The 17,932-nt window shown below is 41.4% G+C and overlaps 4 protein-coding genes across 4 annotated transcripts; 2 read left to right on the plus strand and 2 right to left on the minus strand.

Annotated features, from left to right (window-relative positions):
- Nucleotides 1-3,904: 3,904 nt before the first annotated feature.
- K444DRAFT_709605 (uncharacterized protein) lies at nt 3,905-4,836 on the minus strand (the record flags this gene model as incomplete). The annotated part of the gene is made up of 1 exon (XM_024888204.1): nt 3,905-4,836. A coding segment is annotated over one exon (932 nt), but the record flags the coding sequence as incomplete, so codon positions are not given.
- A 3,182-nt stretch (nt 4,837-8,018) lies between these two features.
- On the plus strand, nt 8,019-9,867 carry K444DRAFT_575481 (uncharacterized protein). Its single transcript, XM_024877478.1, has 2 exons — nt 8,019-8,179; nt 8,281-9,867. Exons 1-2 carry the CDS (start codon nt 8,077-8,079, stop codon nt 9,780-9,782), a joined length of 1,605 nt encoding a protein of 534 aa, XP_024727031.1. The 5' UTR covers nt 8,019-8,076; the 3' UTR covers nt 9,783-9,867.
- A 1,825-nt stretch (nt 9,868-11,692) lies between these two features.
- K444DRAFT_575486 (NPD-domain-containing protein) lies at nt 11,693-13,421 on the minus strand. The gene is made up of 4 exons (XM_024877479.1): nt 13,033-13,421; nt 12,717-12,978; nt 11,993-12,638; nt 11,693-11,942 (listed from the first exon to the last, which is right to left on the minus strand). The coding sequence occupies exons 1-4, from the start codon at nt 13,043-13,045 to the stop codon at nt 11,787-11,789; spliced, it is 1,077 nt and encodes a 358-aa protein (XP_024727032.1). The 5' UTR covers nt 13,046-13,421; the 3' UTR covers nt 11,693-11,786.
- Nucleotides 13,422-13,669: 248 nt separating this feature from the next.
- K444DRAFT_547106 (Dihydropteroate synthase) lies at nt 13,670-15,341 on the plus strand (the record flags this gene model as incomplete). Its single annotated transcript, XM_024876279.1, has 3 exons — nt 13,670-13,996; nt 14,086-14,294; nt 14,342-15,341. 3 exons carry the CDS (start codon nt 13,670-13,672, stop codon nt 15,339-15,341), a joined length of 1,536 nt encoding a protein of 511 aa, XP_024727033.1.
- Between the last annotated feature and the right edge of the window lie 2,591 nt (nt 15,342-17,932).

The raw sequence follows: 17,932 nt of genomic DNA on the forward strand, positions 1-17,932 counted from the left end.
TAACTTATAACTCTTGCCTCCTCTATAGCAAGTAACTTTTCGGAATTATTAGCCTTTAAACTAATAATACCCTATTTATTAGAACTAATAATTTTGCGAAAACAAAGTAACTAAAGCTTTAAGAGACTAAGTTCTTGGCTAAGAAATATAAATGCTTTACTATTAATTATAATCTCAAGTTTAATAGAAGTATTATTTATATAAATACTACTAGAATTACTTTTATATAGGAATACTAGTATAAAAACCTCCGAATTATTTCTTTAAAAAATACTATTATTATAAGTAGTAAGGATACTATTTGTTAAGATCTTTCTATTAAGGACTAATATATTACCCAATATATTAAAAAAGCATATATTATATTAGTCTATTAACCAGAAGCTTTATATAACCTATTAATTACTACTTAAGCTATTAAACCCTCGAAAACTAATATAAAAGTATTTAATAAATATATTTAATAGTAAATTAAGAATATTACTAGAGAACTGAGATTCGTAAAGCTAGTAAAAGAGTTCTTATATTTAATTATTTTTACGAATACTTCATTTATAAATAATAGAGATCTCTTCTCCTAAATTAGATATATTCTAATTCTAGTAAACGGAACTAGATATACTAATATTATTTACTAGTTCTTTACTAAATATAAGAGAGTTATTAGAAGTATTCTAGCTTTAGAACTCTATAATATGGCTTATGGCTTTAATATAGGCGCTTTAGTCAAATCTATAATTAATAGAGTACTAGAAATAGAACTACTACTAGTAGTCTATACGGATTCGAAGTCATTATATAAATGCCTTATTAAATTAGGAACCACTCGAGAAAAGCGTCTAATAATTAATATAATATACTTTCGCCAGGTATATAAATAACGAGAGATTACAGAAGTTAAATAAATTAAGAGAGAATTAAATCCTGCTAATTCCATAATAAAATTAAAGCCAATGAACGCCTTCAAGCGCCTAATTAATATGAATACCATATAGTTAGATGTAAAGAAATAGGTCGAGTACGAATAGGGCGGGAAATAGATATATGGGATAGGAAGATATTATAGGAGGGGAAGTTACGTATAAAAGACCGAGGCCTTTAGTATATAACCAAAAACTCAGAAGTAATATAGATATATAGAGCGTTTGGGAAATCTGGTACTAGGCCGGATTAGGGAATTTGCATGCGATCGGAGGGGAGTACTATTTTTCGCGTTTTTTAGAAAGTTTCTAGTATTAGTATAGCTATTCCTTTGGGAATCACGTGTATAGTTACGGGATACGGGATATAAGTAATAGGACATGGAATACGGGACATGGTTATATAACCTCGCGTCCTATAGGTAACTCGACTAGTAGACTAGACCCTATTAGGCTTAGCAGATTTAGGGATTACATATTAATACCATAATATTGCGATCCTTACTTCTAAAGAATAACTTTACTAACTAATATAACTAGTATTTCTATACCTATATAATAGTACTATATATTACTAGTAAACTAATAGTAAGTATTATAAGCTAAATACTAATATAAAAGCCTAATTTAATTAAATTCGCAAATATTTATACTTTTCTATTATAATAAATATTTCTATTATAATAAACCCGATATTAATACTTATATATAATACTCTTATAATAAGATTAAATAAATATAAGAAAAGTAATTATATTAATATTAAATAGCTGAGTTTCAAGAAATAGAAACTAGGCCGACTCTTAAAACCTAAAAATAAAATTAATAATAAATTACTCTAAAAAAATAAAGCAAATTATCTAATAAATTCTCGAAGCAAATATATAATTTACTAGTTATATAAAAGAAGTATTTCGAATTAGCCGAAATATATTATTTATTTATAATATATTAGCTAATAATAAAAATAATTTTATTAGTATAATAAAAAATAAAAAATATAATAATATTTTTATTTTTATTTTTATAAAAAGAAACCAATTTTCTTTTTTATATAAATTTATATTTATTTAGCTTAGTATTAATAATAAAACTATTATTAAAGTATATAATTAGGCTTTATATAAGCTTGTATTTAAATGAAATAATAAAATTTTAATAAAATAGTAAGATATAATTATAGAAAACTAATAAATTATATTATATTATTTTTTTATTAATTCTAGTAAAGTATTAATAAACTATATTATATTATTCTCTATTAATTCCTAAAGAAAATAATAATAACTATAATAATAATAAAGATATTTTTACTAAGAAATAACTATTTAATTAATAAGTCTAATATAATATTATTACTAGCTTCTTTAATATAAAATTCATTAGATATATAGAATTTATTAAGAATATAAAATAAGAAACTATTAAGAATACTAAAGTTATTATTCCGAAATATAAATATTTTAAAGTATTACTAGAATATATTAAGATAATAAAGAATAAATTCAAGAATAAAACTAAAAAAAATATATATAATATTTTCCCAGGCTTTATAGTAATATAAGAAGGCTTATTTATAAAGAATTCTAGAAAAGAGAAATAAGTATATATATATTCTAATTAAGTTATTTTAAATCTTTTTTTTTTTAGAAAACTATTATAATATCTTTATATTTATATATATGTTATATAATACTTCTTTTAGTTTTTAATAACTGGAATATACTTGTCACAGTTTTGGTTTCCACGTTGTAGTCACCTGACATAGTCACCTGACAGCTAGTATGGGAATGCGCATGGAGATATTTAGGACGCTAGGCCCCTTAGGGGCTAGCGCATTGCGGGTGTACTTTACTCTCGCAGCCTCCTGTATTCTAGTCTTCCCTTCCTTAGCTTTGAATCGTCTTTGTAAGGGACCTTCTATCTTGCTTTCCAAGCCCTGAATACCATACCCGTGACAATACTAGTAACTTATAGCCTTATATCTCTAGTTTTTAGTAATTAAGAAAATATATTTATAATACCTAATTATATCTCTAGTTTTTAGTAATCTTAGAAGTATAATTATATAATATCTGTAATAGCTAGGCTCTAGTTTTAAGTAATCGGAAGAATAGCAGAACTCGTTATAGTAATTCTTTTTATTTAATTAATTACTCTTTTTTAATATTTATTTTGTTTTTTTTTATAATAAGAATATTACTAGTATTTCCGGTAATAGTAATTATTATAATATAATATAAGTAATATCTTAGAAGTAGTACTCTTTTGTATAGTAATTAATTATCTTTTATATTTTACTTAATTTATTTCTCTTATATAATAATTTCTTTATTATTAATTAATTAATAAATTCTATTTATTATTTAATAATTATAATTTAAAAGAATTATAATTCTTGAATAAACTAATTTAATACTTTTAATAAAATTAATTTATTTAATAATAATATAATTAAAATAAATATAATAACTTTTCTATGTTTTTTTTTATAATTAATAAGCTTATATTAAAGGAAATGAAAAATTATTTATATTAAATATTAAATTTAAATAAAGAAATAAAATAAGTACTTATAATTTTTAAAGGAAAATAATTTAATATTTATAATATTCTTTAAAAATTACGAGATTAAGAAATTAGACTAGATAAATAAGTTAGTATCTTATTATATAATTAAATAATGACTTTATTAAATTATTAATATTAAGATTCTTATAAAGGCTAGTTAGATTAGCTTATAATTAATATAAGGTCACTTTAGTCCTATAACGAAATTCGGAGAACCATTGTGCTAGGAGATCCAAGGGCCTGATGGAGGTGACAGCCAAGAACTCAAGATAGACTTCTTAGATGACTTTAAGAAAGATTTCAATGTTTTCTGCCCCAGGTATTTATATACTAGGAATGCGGTAATGAATTATTTAAAATAGGGCTGAGAGCTTCTTGAATTCTAATACAACTCGAGGAAAGAGTAGCATATCCTAGTTTAGGTCCTTGCCTTGAAACCACCTTTTACCTAGCACCAATACTCCCTCGTCACCAATCGCCTCAGTTGTCAAAAATGAATCCGGCACCAGGATATCCCAATTCTCCCACTCCAAATTGGGCACCATTTGCTGTCCTCTCGTATGGAGACGTGCATCTGGACACCCGTCCCACACAGCTCTCAGGCATTCTCGCTCCCTCCAACCATGATCCTGGAGTCTCCATTTAATTCTCTTAGTGGCGTCATATATGTCATTTGTCCCTCCCTGAACGATTACGTCTCTCCAGAGTCCATAGAATTCAGCCTGATGGTGCACATCAAGCTGGGAGATCTCCCCCCCAATACCACCGATATGTTCGAGTGTGCCTCCGAAAGCCGGTTCCCCTGGAGTGAAACTAAGGCGGAAGCTGATGAGATTTTCGTGTAAGACCCCAAAAGCCTTTGTGAGGACTATATCGCTGCAATTCTTCTGCTCCGTTTGGAGCCATTCCGTGATTTCATTTCTCAGCTGCTTGCAGGTGAGAGAAAGAGCCTCAAATGGCCCACCAAATTCGGGTTTCAGGTCAACAATATGGAATCGTTTCGAATTGCCTCTCTTTGATGAGGTGCGTTCTTTGTTATCTGGAACAATGTGAATATCAGAGCTTTTCTTGCCGATCTCGATGGGATATCGCGAGTAGATGATTGTGCAGAAAACTTGTTGTCGGAGCTCGACCGGGAGTTTCAGGAGGTGTAGGAGTGAAGACATTAGGCAACCTGGCTTGGGTAGACTCTCGTGGTGCTTCGCAGAAGAAATCCAGAGCTTGAGATGATGTTTGAAACAAAGAAGTTGAGAGTGCGCATTGTTGGGTGGCAGATCGTTTATGAAGGCACGGGTCGAGGGAGTCTGGTACCCTAGCGGGGGATGATGTTGAATTCCAAGAAAATCAAGTCTAGCACTGTCATCTATGACACAAAGTTACCCAAGAACAACCAAGAGAGCCGTCCGAATTAGACGGTATCTACATGAGACACAGCTCAAGCCGTTTATCTCCGGTTTTCGAATCCTCCTTTAATCATTCAACTGCCTCGGATACAGCTCAGGGTAGAACTCGGTGCAATATAAGTATTCACGATTATCCAACATATATGTCTCCCTCTCTTTCCTCCGAATCCTTACTTCCTCAATAGATCTCTTCCTTGCCACTCATGGTCCCGAAGCCTGCAACGTATCTTTTCACCCACACGAACATCATTGCTTCGGAGACTCTTCATAATATCTTTTTACGAACTAAAAAGGCTCAACCTGCACGGGATCTTTCGGATGTTTCCGAATGCAAAAATTCTCCTTCCGCCCTGCGTGCTAGAACAAGAAGTCCAGGGCTTATGTTGCTTGTGAACAATGCCGAAAGAATAGTGGATGAGACACATCTTGACCCGCAGTTTTTGCCCAATCTGCAATCTCTTTTCCCAGCTGGGCACACAGTTTTGGAAGACGGTCTAAAAGACCTCGGCCATTTGAGTTGCTGTGGTAGATCCTCCGTTGAATTTTCTCTTCGTGTCCATTTAGGGATAACAGCGAAATGGTTGTCTTGTTGTAATATTCAATTGTAATATTCAATGAATTTGTGAATTTCTCGAAGATCAGCTTCCGCACCACTCACCGTGATGGTATGTGGGGAGCGAAGAAGAACCTGGAAGATTTCATGATGTGTGTTCTCGAGAGAGAGGGAGGAGAAAAGGTGTGATCCATTGGATGCCATCGGTGAAACAAGTTTGTAAGATAAATTCTTATGCGGTCAGGTTTTCAAAGATATAATTGAAATAAGTGTCCTTTTGTGCGTTCGTCATAGCATATGGTTCGGTAAGTCACACTTGGACGGATAGGGGAAGGGACCCATAGTTTTGACAGCTCCAACGACTAACGCCCATTCATCCCCACCCGCTCCCACTCACAAACATTTAACCCCCAAAAGTTAGTCGAAATAACCCAATACCTATTTCCCCCGTAAATCATCACATCCTCCACAGTCCCTCTTCCCCTTCCCCCCATAAACTCATCATACACCTCCTCCAACACGCTGAGCACCCTTTTCTCTCCTCTATCAAACCTATCTCGGATCTCCCTGTCAATGGTATCCATCCTGCAAGTGTTCAACTTCTGCATAATATCTCTCCAGAGCTGGAAGACGGCTGCTTCCGCGATGTTTTGAGGGGTCTTAGAGACACGTATTGGAGAGTGACGCTGTGTGAAGGAGAGCTGGAATTGGAATGATGTCTGTGAGGTTATGATGCCAAAGGGTGGAACGAGGAAGAAGTGTGAAATGCTGTTCAAGGAAGACCACGCTCGGATTTCATAGCGGAGTTGTTTGCAAGTCCTGGAAAGCTTTTCGATGGCACTTTGGCAGTCTTTAAGGTTTGAGAGGGATATGGCAATTGTGTGTGGCGTTAGGACGAGAGAAGAGAATATCTGTTGGCGGAGCTCGAGAGGAAGAGCGAGAGGAGGCGACATGTTGGAGATGCTTTTAAAGTCAAAACTTTTACTTCCAACGGAACAAAGAATGAAAATTCTCTCCACAGCTATATATAGAGCAATAAGAAGACGGGTCTTATTTGCTCGGCGGAGGTCAACGCGTGAGAAGAAGCCGCGGCAATTTTGAAGGTTCGGGTTTCGGCGGAGCAATTGGAAATGAATATATGAGTGATCAATGAAGGGCGGTAACAGCAGAAACTCCCCTAAATACCCAAGTTTCAGCGTGGCTCAAGAATGACCGCGTTGCGGCCGACATCCCACCTGCCCTGGCTGTGGAGTGGTGATATCACATGTTGCACAGTCAGCCTTATGAGAACAAACTAAGCCCGGACACCCATCCAATGGTTTACCGCAACTGATGTGCAAGCACCTTGCGGACAGCATGATTGCAAAGCGCTAATTGGTTAAGATTATCGATAGAGCGTAACAATCAAGGTAAGGGAGCTTTGGGCAAATCAAAATTCGCCCAGAGGCACGTGACCAGCTTCCTTTCAGCTGGTTTCCTCCTAGCCATCACTTTCACCCAATATCTGTTAGGCGGCGTCAAGAACCGCTCTTTCAGGCTAACGGAAGACTTGAGTATGCTTTTTAAGTAGAGAAAATATGTGATGCCAAATATCAAAGGATAAACGCATCAGTCAAATCTCCCGCATTGCTCGATGAAAACGGGTTTTGCTTTAGGACTTGTTCCTTGTAGAGTATGACAATGGCTGCTTAGCCAGTTCTTGCTTAAGGATACCATAAAATGTACTTGGTGTGTTTCGCCGCGAGTTGTTGTTGAAGACTCACAGTGAGCAGTTCGAAGAATGTGTCGATCATGACTGCCAATGGTTAGCACTTGTCAAATTATCAGTGACGGTGCAAAGATTTTACTCTCAGATCCTCCCTCCAGAGCCGGCCGGGCTGAGAGGAACAAGAGATCTTCCAGACGTGTTGGCCCTGAATTGGTCAATGTCTTTCTGATCTGCTAGATCGGGCTGAGCGAGCACCCTGAAGCAGAGCGCGTCTCATTACCGTAGAGATTTCCAGAGTTTTTGAGAACAGTAAGAATGAAGCGGAGTACAGCCTGAAATACACGAATAGGGAAGATTTTATCGCACAATTGCGTGTGAACGTGCTAGCGCTCCTTGCGTGACAGTACGGTTGAGTTTACAGATTGGCTTCCTGCATTTTGTCCAGAGGGATGATTTTCGCGGTCGCGCTCGCGGTCGCAACGTATTTCAATCATTCCTTCCTGGAAGCCAATAGGTTCTCCAGTACGGTTGCGGCGAAGATTTCGGGAGCTTTACGCCTATGGAAAGAAACTATAAGCCAAACGAAAGCTTTCCTCGAATTCGAGGCAGCTGGTCATGCAATGATCAATTTCCAACTGACGAGCGATCCTGCGAGAGGCCAATTGCATAAATTATCTAAAGAACAATGCAAAATCCCAGACTCGAACGAATGAAAGAAGCAGAGCTAATCATGGCCATGGAAAGAAGGATATACTGAAAATGATGATTGATGAGCCAAGGTTGCCGAGGAAGCCCACCAGCTGCCGCCTGAGATTATTACGATTTTCTTGGCAAGGCATCAGTGGAGTCACCTCCAACCTCACCCCACCTCGTCCCTCTTTTCTGCTCCATCGACACGACCAGCCGCCGGTCAACCTCCCAATGCCAAAGAAACGATTCACACCCCAATACTCGAAACCTCAAAGCACTGTCCATCCATCTCTGCAATCACCAGCAACAGCGTCGAGCACCAGCTCGACAAACAGTTCGTCTACCCCGCCACAGTTCTCACGTCCCCTCCATGCACGTCTCGTTCCCATCCCCTTTCCTCTCAACACAATACTAACTTTGTCCAAAAAAAAATAGACAACGATGCCGCCCCCACGGTAAATGACCTCATCTCCACCCTCCGAAAATCACAAGTCAATCCTTCATCCGCCGCAGTGCCATCGATAGCAACAGGCAAGACTCTCCCCCCACAAATCCGCCACCTCCTCTCGCAGCCCGAGACACCAGCCCCAAAACCGCGTGCACGAGACCGCAGACGATTTGACGCGAATGGAAATCGGATACCAGCGGGTCCGTCGCCGCCGAGGTCGTGGCTGCAATCCCGGAATGCTTCGGCGAGTAGCTTAACGGCGAGGGAAGGAGAGGGAAGGGTATTTCCTGCCCGCATAGATGATTTACCTGGGTTAGGAGAGGCCAAAGGTGGGAAAGGAAACAAATTGCAGGATATGTGTCTCCGGGCTATGGCACGAGATTGGGAATTTACACAGGAGTATGAGATAAACAACCTTGCGGATCTGCCGGTGGCGATTAGGATGTTGCTGTTGAGCTACATCGCTGCCTACGGTCCCGACGAGGGGGTGGGCTTTGAGGGGTTGAAGAGCCTCCTTTTACACCCAGCTTCAGAATATGAGGGTGACAATTGGGAGGAGGTAGGGGAAGAGGGGCAGTCGCTGAATGAGGGGTTCTTCCGTCTCGATCTTTCTGGCGCGATTGGGCGATCAGTGAGCTTTAAACAGCTTATTGAACTCATTCAGAAGCCCCCTCCAGCACCAGAAGATCGCTCAGAGTTCGACCTGTCGTGGGAGGATTCTTTGACAAGGGGTTTGAGCCCACCAATACCGCACCTAACGCACCTCTCTCTCTCGCACCCACCACACTCAATCTCATGGCCCCGCTTCCTCGCCTGCAGTCGGCATATCCCGACACTCACGCACCTTTCTCTCGCGTTCTGGCCCGTCCCCTCTTTAACGCCCAATTCAAAAACCGCTGTTGTTACCAGCCGCTTCGGTAAAGATATCCAATATGGCGGAACAGGATTTTACAGCCATAACTTGGACAATGATTTCCGTGAGGCAAGTGATGTCCTCAGAAGACTTGCTGGGAGACTATATGGATTGGAATATCTAGATCTGACGGGGTGTGCGGAGTGGCTCAGAGCACTGAGGTGGACTGGTGACGTGGGGGAAGGGGGAGGGCTTGATTGGGGCGGGCAGTGGGTTAAGCTACACATTTTGAAATTGTTTTCTGGTGTGGAGTTAAGTGAGGAGAGTGAGTACGGTGAAGTGGTGGCTTTTGTGCAGGGGTATAAGGAAGCGCTGGCGACGGAGCAATGTTTAGGTTGGTGGATCAGGAGGCCAAAAGGGGAAAGAAAGAGAAGCACATGGGTTGAGGTTCTTAAAGATGATTTGGCACGGTATGGTGAGTTATGGCAAGGTGAGGGAGTGCAGGAGAGAAAGAGAAAGACGTTGGATACGTTGAAGGAGAAGGGAGGTGAGAATGAGGGATGGAGAAGCCCGATTGTTTTTGAAGATGAGGTTGCTGATGACGTGGTGGAGCGGAGGAGTGTCTGGGAGCAATGACGGAGCTTATGAAGTAAAGAATCATGAATCACAACGTCTTCACTGCATAGATTTCATCTACTTTCGAAGTAAACCATCTTCCAGGCTACTTTGCGGCATATCGCCTCAATGTCCCAATATTTCCCGGTAAATTGAGAAATCTTCTCAAGTGGGAAGTGAATTTCCTTCTCGGGGTGTTGTTGCAAGTCTCTCGGATGTTCTAAGCAATCTGGTACATTGATATTTCCTTTTCTCTGGAAAATGAAGCTCCCCGCTCTGCCAGTGAATTTCTCTTCGCCTTTTTTGTATATTTGTTGCACATCGAGCCAATCTACGACGTTTCTTGGTACAATGACATTGCTGATTTACCGGTAATACAAAGTGGTCGATTCAATCGTCAGGTGCTCTCATATCACCTCGCCCTTGAGTGCATATCATTTTGGGAGTTTTGTGGTCCGCTGCCGCGATGTTCCAACTTTCCTGGTGCATTGAGATTGTTTTGAATAGAAGTTGAATGTGCAAAGTCAAGTTTCGTTGCACATCGCCCCAATGTTCCCAAAGTTCTGGTACATTGAATCATCCTCGAGACTTCGAGTGAATCTCTACCTTTAATCAGGCCCCCAGGGCAAGGAGGAATTCTTCCGTACCTTTGATCGCACTTCAAAGTCAAAGACATCAAAGAGACAGACGCGTAGAATGGAAGTGACTGACTGTGTTAGTGCAATCTGGAGTCTGGATTTATGTCCTCCAAATTAGCCTCTGAGCAAGATATGCATTTGCTGATACATGACAGGCATCAAGCGCATCAAAAGCTACGACGCTCACCGGTTTCACGGTATTTCCAAAGCTACCTCCAGTAATCCAGCGCTCCAGATCAGTCCTTACCGAACGCGCCCAATGGATTCGCTATCCGTAGAGGATATTCAGAGCCTGGAAAATCGAAATCCACCACTGCGTGACCTTACAGCAGTATAATACTTGAGAAGAAGGAGTCTTCACGTAGTCGGGAAATGGGGCGGAGGTTTGTTGATTTTGACAACCTCTATCATCCGATCTTGGCTCAAAACTTGCAATCCCCAAGTCCATTCTCGCCTACAAAGCCAGAGTCGTGCCTGGCCGTTGATCAATTTCCAGCTATACCAAAATAAAGCCTATAGCTTTCGTTTGCTACTTTTCGTGAGTACTAACAGGCATACGGTCTGTTTAGGTTCATCGAGGACATTGCGCAGACCGGCTGGCGTAGCAGATTGACGATTGTCACCAAACTTGCTCACATATTGCTTGTGCTCAGTTTCTCCCGAACTCTTAAGAGGCGAGATCCACGATATGAGTCCTGTCGAAATTCTCATATCAAAAGATGGATGTTACATGGACTTCTGCTGCTACGAGGCTGGAGTTCTGAGGAAGACGGAGCAGTGCCACTACTCCTGTCCGGCAAGCACGCCAGTTACATTTACCCCGAGATTTGGCATGCATCAAGAACCTATTCAAAAGATTCAAATGAGAATTGAAACAACATCCTGCAGAACTGGTATCTGCTATTCTGTCTCAGGACTAGTTGCTTAAGCTATTTTCAATTCGGCCCCATCCCCTGTGAGAAACTCCTCGGCGATCAAAACCACCTAAGACAGTTCTTTAGCCAAAGCAGTACGAACGATTGCACTTGAATTCATACAATAGCCAGTGTGAGTATTACTGAATTGGGAAAATCAAATATTTCACAACTTACATGACATTTGGAACATTGACTTGATCTTCATTGCGGGATATGTTGCAGGAATAGAATTCGAATGTAAAAGCACATGCGAGACCCTAAGTCTGAGAGAGAAAAGTACCTAAACATCTTTAGTCACTCGACAAGCCTCCCATAATCCGGACAAAACTCACATACGCAGTACAAGAAACACGTCAAGCAGGGAGGGACATGAGGAGGGCATGCAAAATCTAATTCATACACTATTCAAAATCTCGTCAATTTATGGTCATCCTCCCACCCGTATACCTGTCCCGATCGAATTCGTTTATCTACAGCTTCGCCTTGGTCACTATCATCGACTCTCCCTTGTGGATCCAAGCAGCAGCGTCATTAACTAATTCGTCGACCACCGCCTTCGCGCTCTTCTTTTCGTTCACAACTGCGGCCGCCTTACCCATGAGGAAAGGTCGTGCGTTATCCATTGTCTACAAAGATAGTTAGCAAGAGAATATCAGAAATATGAAAAGAGGCATACCTCATCATCAATATCATCACCCAACGTCTCAAAGTCATGCTCAACAGGAATGATACCCTTGCCAGTAAGCTCCTTGATCTCCGGAGCGCGGTTCTCCTCCCAATTTGTAATGTAAGGATTATTCCGTACTCGCAACGGTCTTCCGGTGAAGATGATTGTACGGATATTATCATCGTGACCAGCAGTTCGGACAGCCTCTTGGTGTGCCTTTGATGCACCAGCCTCATCAGTCAAGATAAAACGGGTTCCAACCCAGACGGCGCTGGCGCCCAACATCAGAGCCGCAGCAACGGTCTGGCCGTTGTAAATACCACCCGCGGCAACGACCTGCACCGGCTTGCCAGTCATGGGGCTGGTCTTCCCTTTGCAAAGCTGCACAACAGCTGGGATCAACACAGTTGTTGGAACATCGCCGGTATGTCCACCACCCTCACCACCTTGAGCACAGATAATGTCCACGCCGAGGTCGAGGCACTTCTTGACGTGCTTGGGATGTCCGATCATGTTCATGTATAGCACGCCCGCCTTATGTAGTCGGTCAACCACGTGTTGCGGCGGCACACCGACGGCGGAGACGAACAGCTTCGCGCCGGAATCGATGATGATGCTGATCAGCTCGTCGAGCTTGCCTTTCGTGTAATCGTAGCTGTAGGCAGATTGATCGTCAGCAATCGAGTTGAATAGTAATCAGACAAAAGGTGGAGCTTCGGCATGTGATTCTTACTTTGTCTTGCGGGCGCTGCCGCCGACTTGAGGGAGGAGAAGATCAACGCCGAAGGGTGCGTTTTTGTCTGCTAAAAAGGACTTCAGTTCTGCGATCTGCTCGCGCAGCATGTCGGGTGTGTATCCTATTCCTCCAAGGACGCCGAGACCTCCTGCGTTCGTGACTGCTGCTGCAAGCTTTGGGCCTGCTGCGACGTTCATTCCAGCGAGTATGACCGGGTGATTGATCTTGCAGAGGTCAGTGACCGTTGTGCGAATCACCTCTGCACATTGCTGTCAGTTTGCGGGTACTGCTTAGACTGGCATATGATACTTACGAGGTGAAGCCATCTTTACGTCTGTGGTGTTTGGGAGGTGGATTGTTCGTTGGAATGGATGGTCAGCAGAACGAGGATTTCAATGAAAGAAGAGAACAGATATTCAAAAGCGTAGAGGGAGAAGGAGTGTGTCGAGGAGCGAGAGGGAATTTATGAAGGAGAAAAGAAAGGTGGAGATGCTCGGCGCCCTTGAAATCCCACTAGCCGGCAACTGGGGATCTGGGGAAATGCCTCGGCTTGACCGAAAAGACCGGGCCTGGGATCAGCTGACAGAAAAAGCCGTGTTTACGGCTGCAGGGTTTGCACGTTTGTGCATGTTTGAAAAGGGGAAACATCTGAGGTGGTGTTATATATATTTCGTGCAGTATTCTCCATTTCTCCAGTGTGAGGTTTGGTTTTCTGTCACACTTCAGATGAAAATGGATTTTAACTTTTGTTTAACACGAGTCATTTGTGAAACTTCACGTGATCAGCTCGCCTAAACCCCTGCAGGAACTTCACTGCCACCTCGTCCAACAATGATAGCCTGTACAACATCACGACGTCGATGAGGGGGTTTCAACTGGGAAGACCTCTGGGGGGAAGGACCGTGGCCTTCAGAAATGTATCCTTCTCGAGGAAATTTGATGTCGCAGCCATGCCCTTCGTCCGAACTGCGGCACGGCAACAAAGCTCATCTGAAAAGCCCCCAAAAACAGTGCAATGGACACCGCATTCTCTCAATGACTTCCAGATCCCTCCTTCTGGGGACAACACATTGCCAGAAGCTTCCAAGAAGCTTCCAACAGTCCACATAGCTTATATTGCTCTCGGAAGCAATCTGGGTGACCGGATAGGCTGGATTGAGAAAGCCTGCGAACAGATGTCACGACGAGGGATCAAGATCAAGAGGACCAGCTGCCTTTGGGAGACGGAACCGATGTATGTTGTGGACCAAGGAAGCTTTATAAATGGAGTCTGTGAGGTAAGTCCCATAATCCGGCAGCATGATCAAGTCGGGATTTGCCCGTATTTCCAAGGCCCAATCACTTGACATCAGCTGATAATTACCAGGTGGAAACCACACTTGAGCCTCTTCCTCTTTTGGACACGCTCCAGAGTATCGAGAATCACCTCGGTCGGAAAAAGGTCATCGACAAAGGGCCGCGCAATATCGATCTTGATATTTTGCTCCATGGTGATCGAGTCGTCGCCCATGAGAGGCTTAAAATCCCCCATCCAGGCATGTTTGAGAGAGAATTTGTACTGCGGCCTCTTGCAGAGTAGGCCGGCTATCTCCGGTTGCTCTCTATACATTAACACCTTACAGGCTAATTCCGGGAAAGGCGCTGAATCCAGCATCCCCATGGAAGCTAACGCAGGATTACCTCAACGCTCTACCGCCGTCGACATCTCCAATATCTACCCTGACTCCATTGAATCCTTCGTTGCAGGCCATCCGTGCGCTGCAGTCAACCCGACGAACCCATGTGATGGCTATCATGAATTTAACACCGGACTCTTTCTCGGACGGAGGCTTAAATCTCCCTAGAGACAGCGAGAAAGGAAAGCAAGGTATGAACTCCTTGTATTCCAAGACCTTCCAGAAGAGCAATGATGGTGCCGCCATCATCGACATTGGTGGCCAGTCCACCGCCCCCGGTGTCCACCAAGTGACCGAAGCAGAAGAGATCTCGAGAACAATCGGCTTCATCCAGAACCTAAAAGATCATCCCCGATTGCGAAAGAAAATAGCTGTCAGCATTGACACGTATCGCTCATCTGTTGCTGAGGCGCTAGATGAAGTGGGAATAGACATAATCAACGATATATCCGCTGGCCAAATGGATCCGAACATGCTTCCAACAATGGCGCGTCTTGGCAAGACTGTAATTCTGATGCACATGCGCGGAACCCCGGAAACAATGAATTCCCGCACAGCCTACCCCGACGGCCTGATCTCCACAATAGCCAAAGAACTTCTCGAGCGCGTCGCAGCAGCAGAAGCAGCGGGAATCTATCGATGGCGCATAATACTCGACCCGGGAATCGGCTTCGCGAAAACAAGTGAGCAAAATCTGGAGATATTGAGGAGATTCGATGAATTGCGTGACTGGCCAGGGTTGAGAGGCTTACCATGGTTGGTGGGCTCGAGCAGGAAGAACTTTGTTGGGAAGATTACGGGCGTTAAGGAAGCTTCTGGGAGGATTTGGGGCACTGCCGCTACGGTTGCGGCTGCCGTGCAGGGTGGTGCTGATATTGTGCGAGTACATGATGTGAAGGAGATGGCACAGGTGGCGAAGATGTCGGACGCTATTTGGAGAGCCTGATTCGGCCGCAGATCCTGGCCACTGTTGTATATTTTTATGTTAGAAGACTGTCAGATGAATTCTATTTACATCTTTCAAAGACTCACTGGACCGCCTCAACTTGTTTGCTCTTTCTCTATTAAAACAGCCCGGCAATGGAACAGCATTCACAGCAGTAACACTTCTTCGCGCTTCGAGGAGACTCGATGCCCTCCGAAGAGTAAGTAAGAATATTATAGCAGCTTGGTCGCCTGGAACGTACATGGAGTTCTTGAAAGGGATCCCTTCAATTCAGGGCTTCAAGACTAGTCCAGAAATACCAGTGAGCAATCTCAACAGGATCCTAAACTCGGGAACTTCTATTGCTGACAGTCTATTTGCTGTCAAGAAGTATCGTTCGATGAAAGCAAGAGGTGGAAGCAGCCTATGGCAAGAAAGTTCTTTAAAAAGAGATCTCCAAGGTGGAGAACAAAAGAACCTGCTTTGTGGAAAGAAGGATCAATAAAGAAAGTCTAAGAGTGGTCTAGTTCAAGACGGCTATGTTGTGATGCCACAATGCTTGATGGGGAACTGCGAGGTTAGGGTGATATCTAGTCGGGTTGTGTCGGGGGACCCATATCGCAGGACCCATGTCACAGCTCTATCCTCTTTTATTTCCGTGACTCACCGGCTAGTTGCAGTTTAGGATACTGCGTAGAGCTTCTGAGCTAATTTGAGAGTTGCTTCTATTGTTTAAGATATGGTTGCTCCACATAAATGTCATGTATGACTTTGAAGATTCTTTTCATACAGCCGCTGCCGCCTTCCTTCTCATATAATCTGCAAACAGGACCCCTTAGGTGTGATAAAGGTAAACAAACAAGCAATCTAGGACGCAAAAGGATTCCCTCAACCTGAAATATTCGGAATCAGAGAGAGGAATTGTGATTCTTCACCAGCTTTTGCTCGATCAAAAATGTTGATTTTTGAAGATCAAGAAGTCTCTAAATCCGTTGAAACTAGGGATCGTCTACTTGTCATTGATTTATTTGCTGTCGTGAAACATTTCATTGCATCGGACGAAGAAATTTCAAAGCCTGTCAGAGCTGGAAGCCACAGTAGAAGACTTGGATTTTTGGCACTATTGTTGGAACCTACATCAAGTGTCGTGGGATTGATTCGAGACTGTTGTATGCCATTGTCCCCTGATTGAGTACAAGTTCACGTCAATGTATTCTGTTTCCTGACAGTAATGTTTTTTGTTTACAACTTTCTGTCCCACGTGACCAGCGCCGCCTTTGCTCAGGCTCTGCTCGGGTTGGGTTCAGGCTCGGCTCACTTTACGAGCCTACACCCCATAAGTCTGTGGATTACAGGCATTTAAGCGAGGCTTTCTAGGCCTCGCGAAAACAAAGTTAGTCACTTTACGTGAAATTAATTAAATAACGATACATTCCTTTTCCTTCAAACTAAATGGATTTAGTAGGAAAGAAGCTAAATAATACTATTACTATTTAATTTAAATATTTATCGCATTGCACAAAAAGTTCGATTATTTCTTAGTGGTTATTTGTTAGCAAAATGTCCTATAATCTACAGACTTATGGGGTATAGGCTCGTTAGCTTATGTCTGCTTAGCTTTGCTTACTCTATTTATACGATATAGCAGAGTTAAGACCCATCTCACTATAAATCGTCAACTTTTGACAAGGGCCTAAAAAGGCCCTTCTTTATCGTATAGGGATCCCAAATATATTACTAATATTAATTTATAATTATACTAATATACAGGGACATTAATTTAGGAGGTTGCTTTCCTTCCCTTATATATCTCACCTACCGGCTATATATACTAAAAATAGCTCTCTCATATTACCTTTATATCTTTTTATACCCTTTCTACCTCATTATCTCTATTATCTTCTTTCCTATCTAATCTTCAAGCCATTTCTGGGCCCACTTATCTGTCTAGCGAGGACATCTCTACTTTTTACTCTGGATATATAAACGAGCATTTATTAGGAGTTCAAAAAGTTGGCACCTCTATAATTGATATTTAAGACAAATATATAGATACTAAAATAATAACTGATTTTACTAGTCTCTAATAGGCTTCTAATAACCTTAATCCTTCGTCTTTAGCTAGCTGGTCCTATAAATACCCGCTATTCAACTTCTTAATATATATATTAAACCTTCCAGATATCTCAATTATACCTTTTAAAAGAAGATATATTATTGGTTTCCCTTTCCACTTTATATACTGCCTTATAGTTATAATAGCATTTCGTATCTGCCTCCTATTTATTTTTTCTTAAGCAAGCTATTTTATATAGTCTCTCAGATTATTAAAATTAATCTTCCTTTCTCCTAGTTTCTCCAAATATTCTATAAAGTTATACCAAATCTTCCCTTATTAGAAAGTACTAAGGTTAGTATAGTATAATACTAACTGGATATAAGATTTAAAGGCCTTATTAAAGGTACCGACTCGATTATTTATAAGAATAAGTATACTATTATAATATTCTAAAATCCTTAGAAAAACCGAGACTAGTATATTATACTAGAGATCCTCTAGGCTATACTATTCTAAGAATATATCTGCTTTATTAAGTAATACTATATATTCC

This window comes from Hyaloscypha bicolor (genome assembly GCF_002865645.1).
Source record: "Hyaloscypha bicolor E unplaced genomic scaffold K444scaffold_183, whole genome shotgun sequence".
Classification (NCBI taxonomy): Eukaryota; Fungi; Ascomycota; class Leotiomycetes; order Helotiales; family Hyaloscyphaceae; genus Hyaloscypha; species Hyaloscypha bicolor.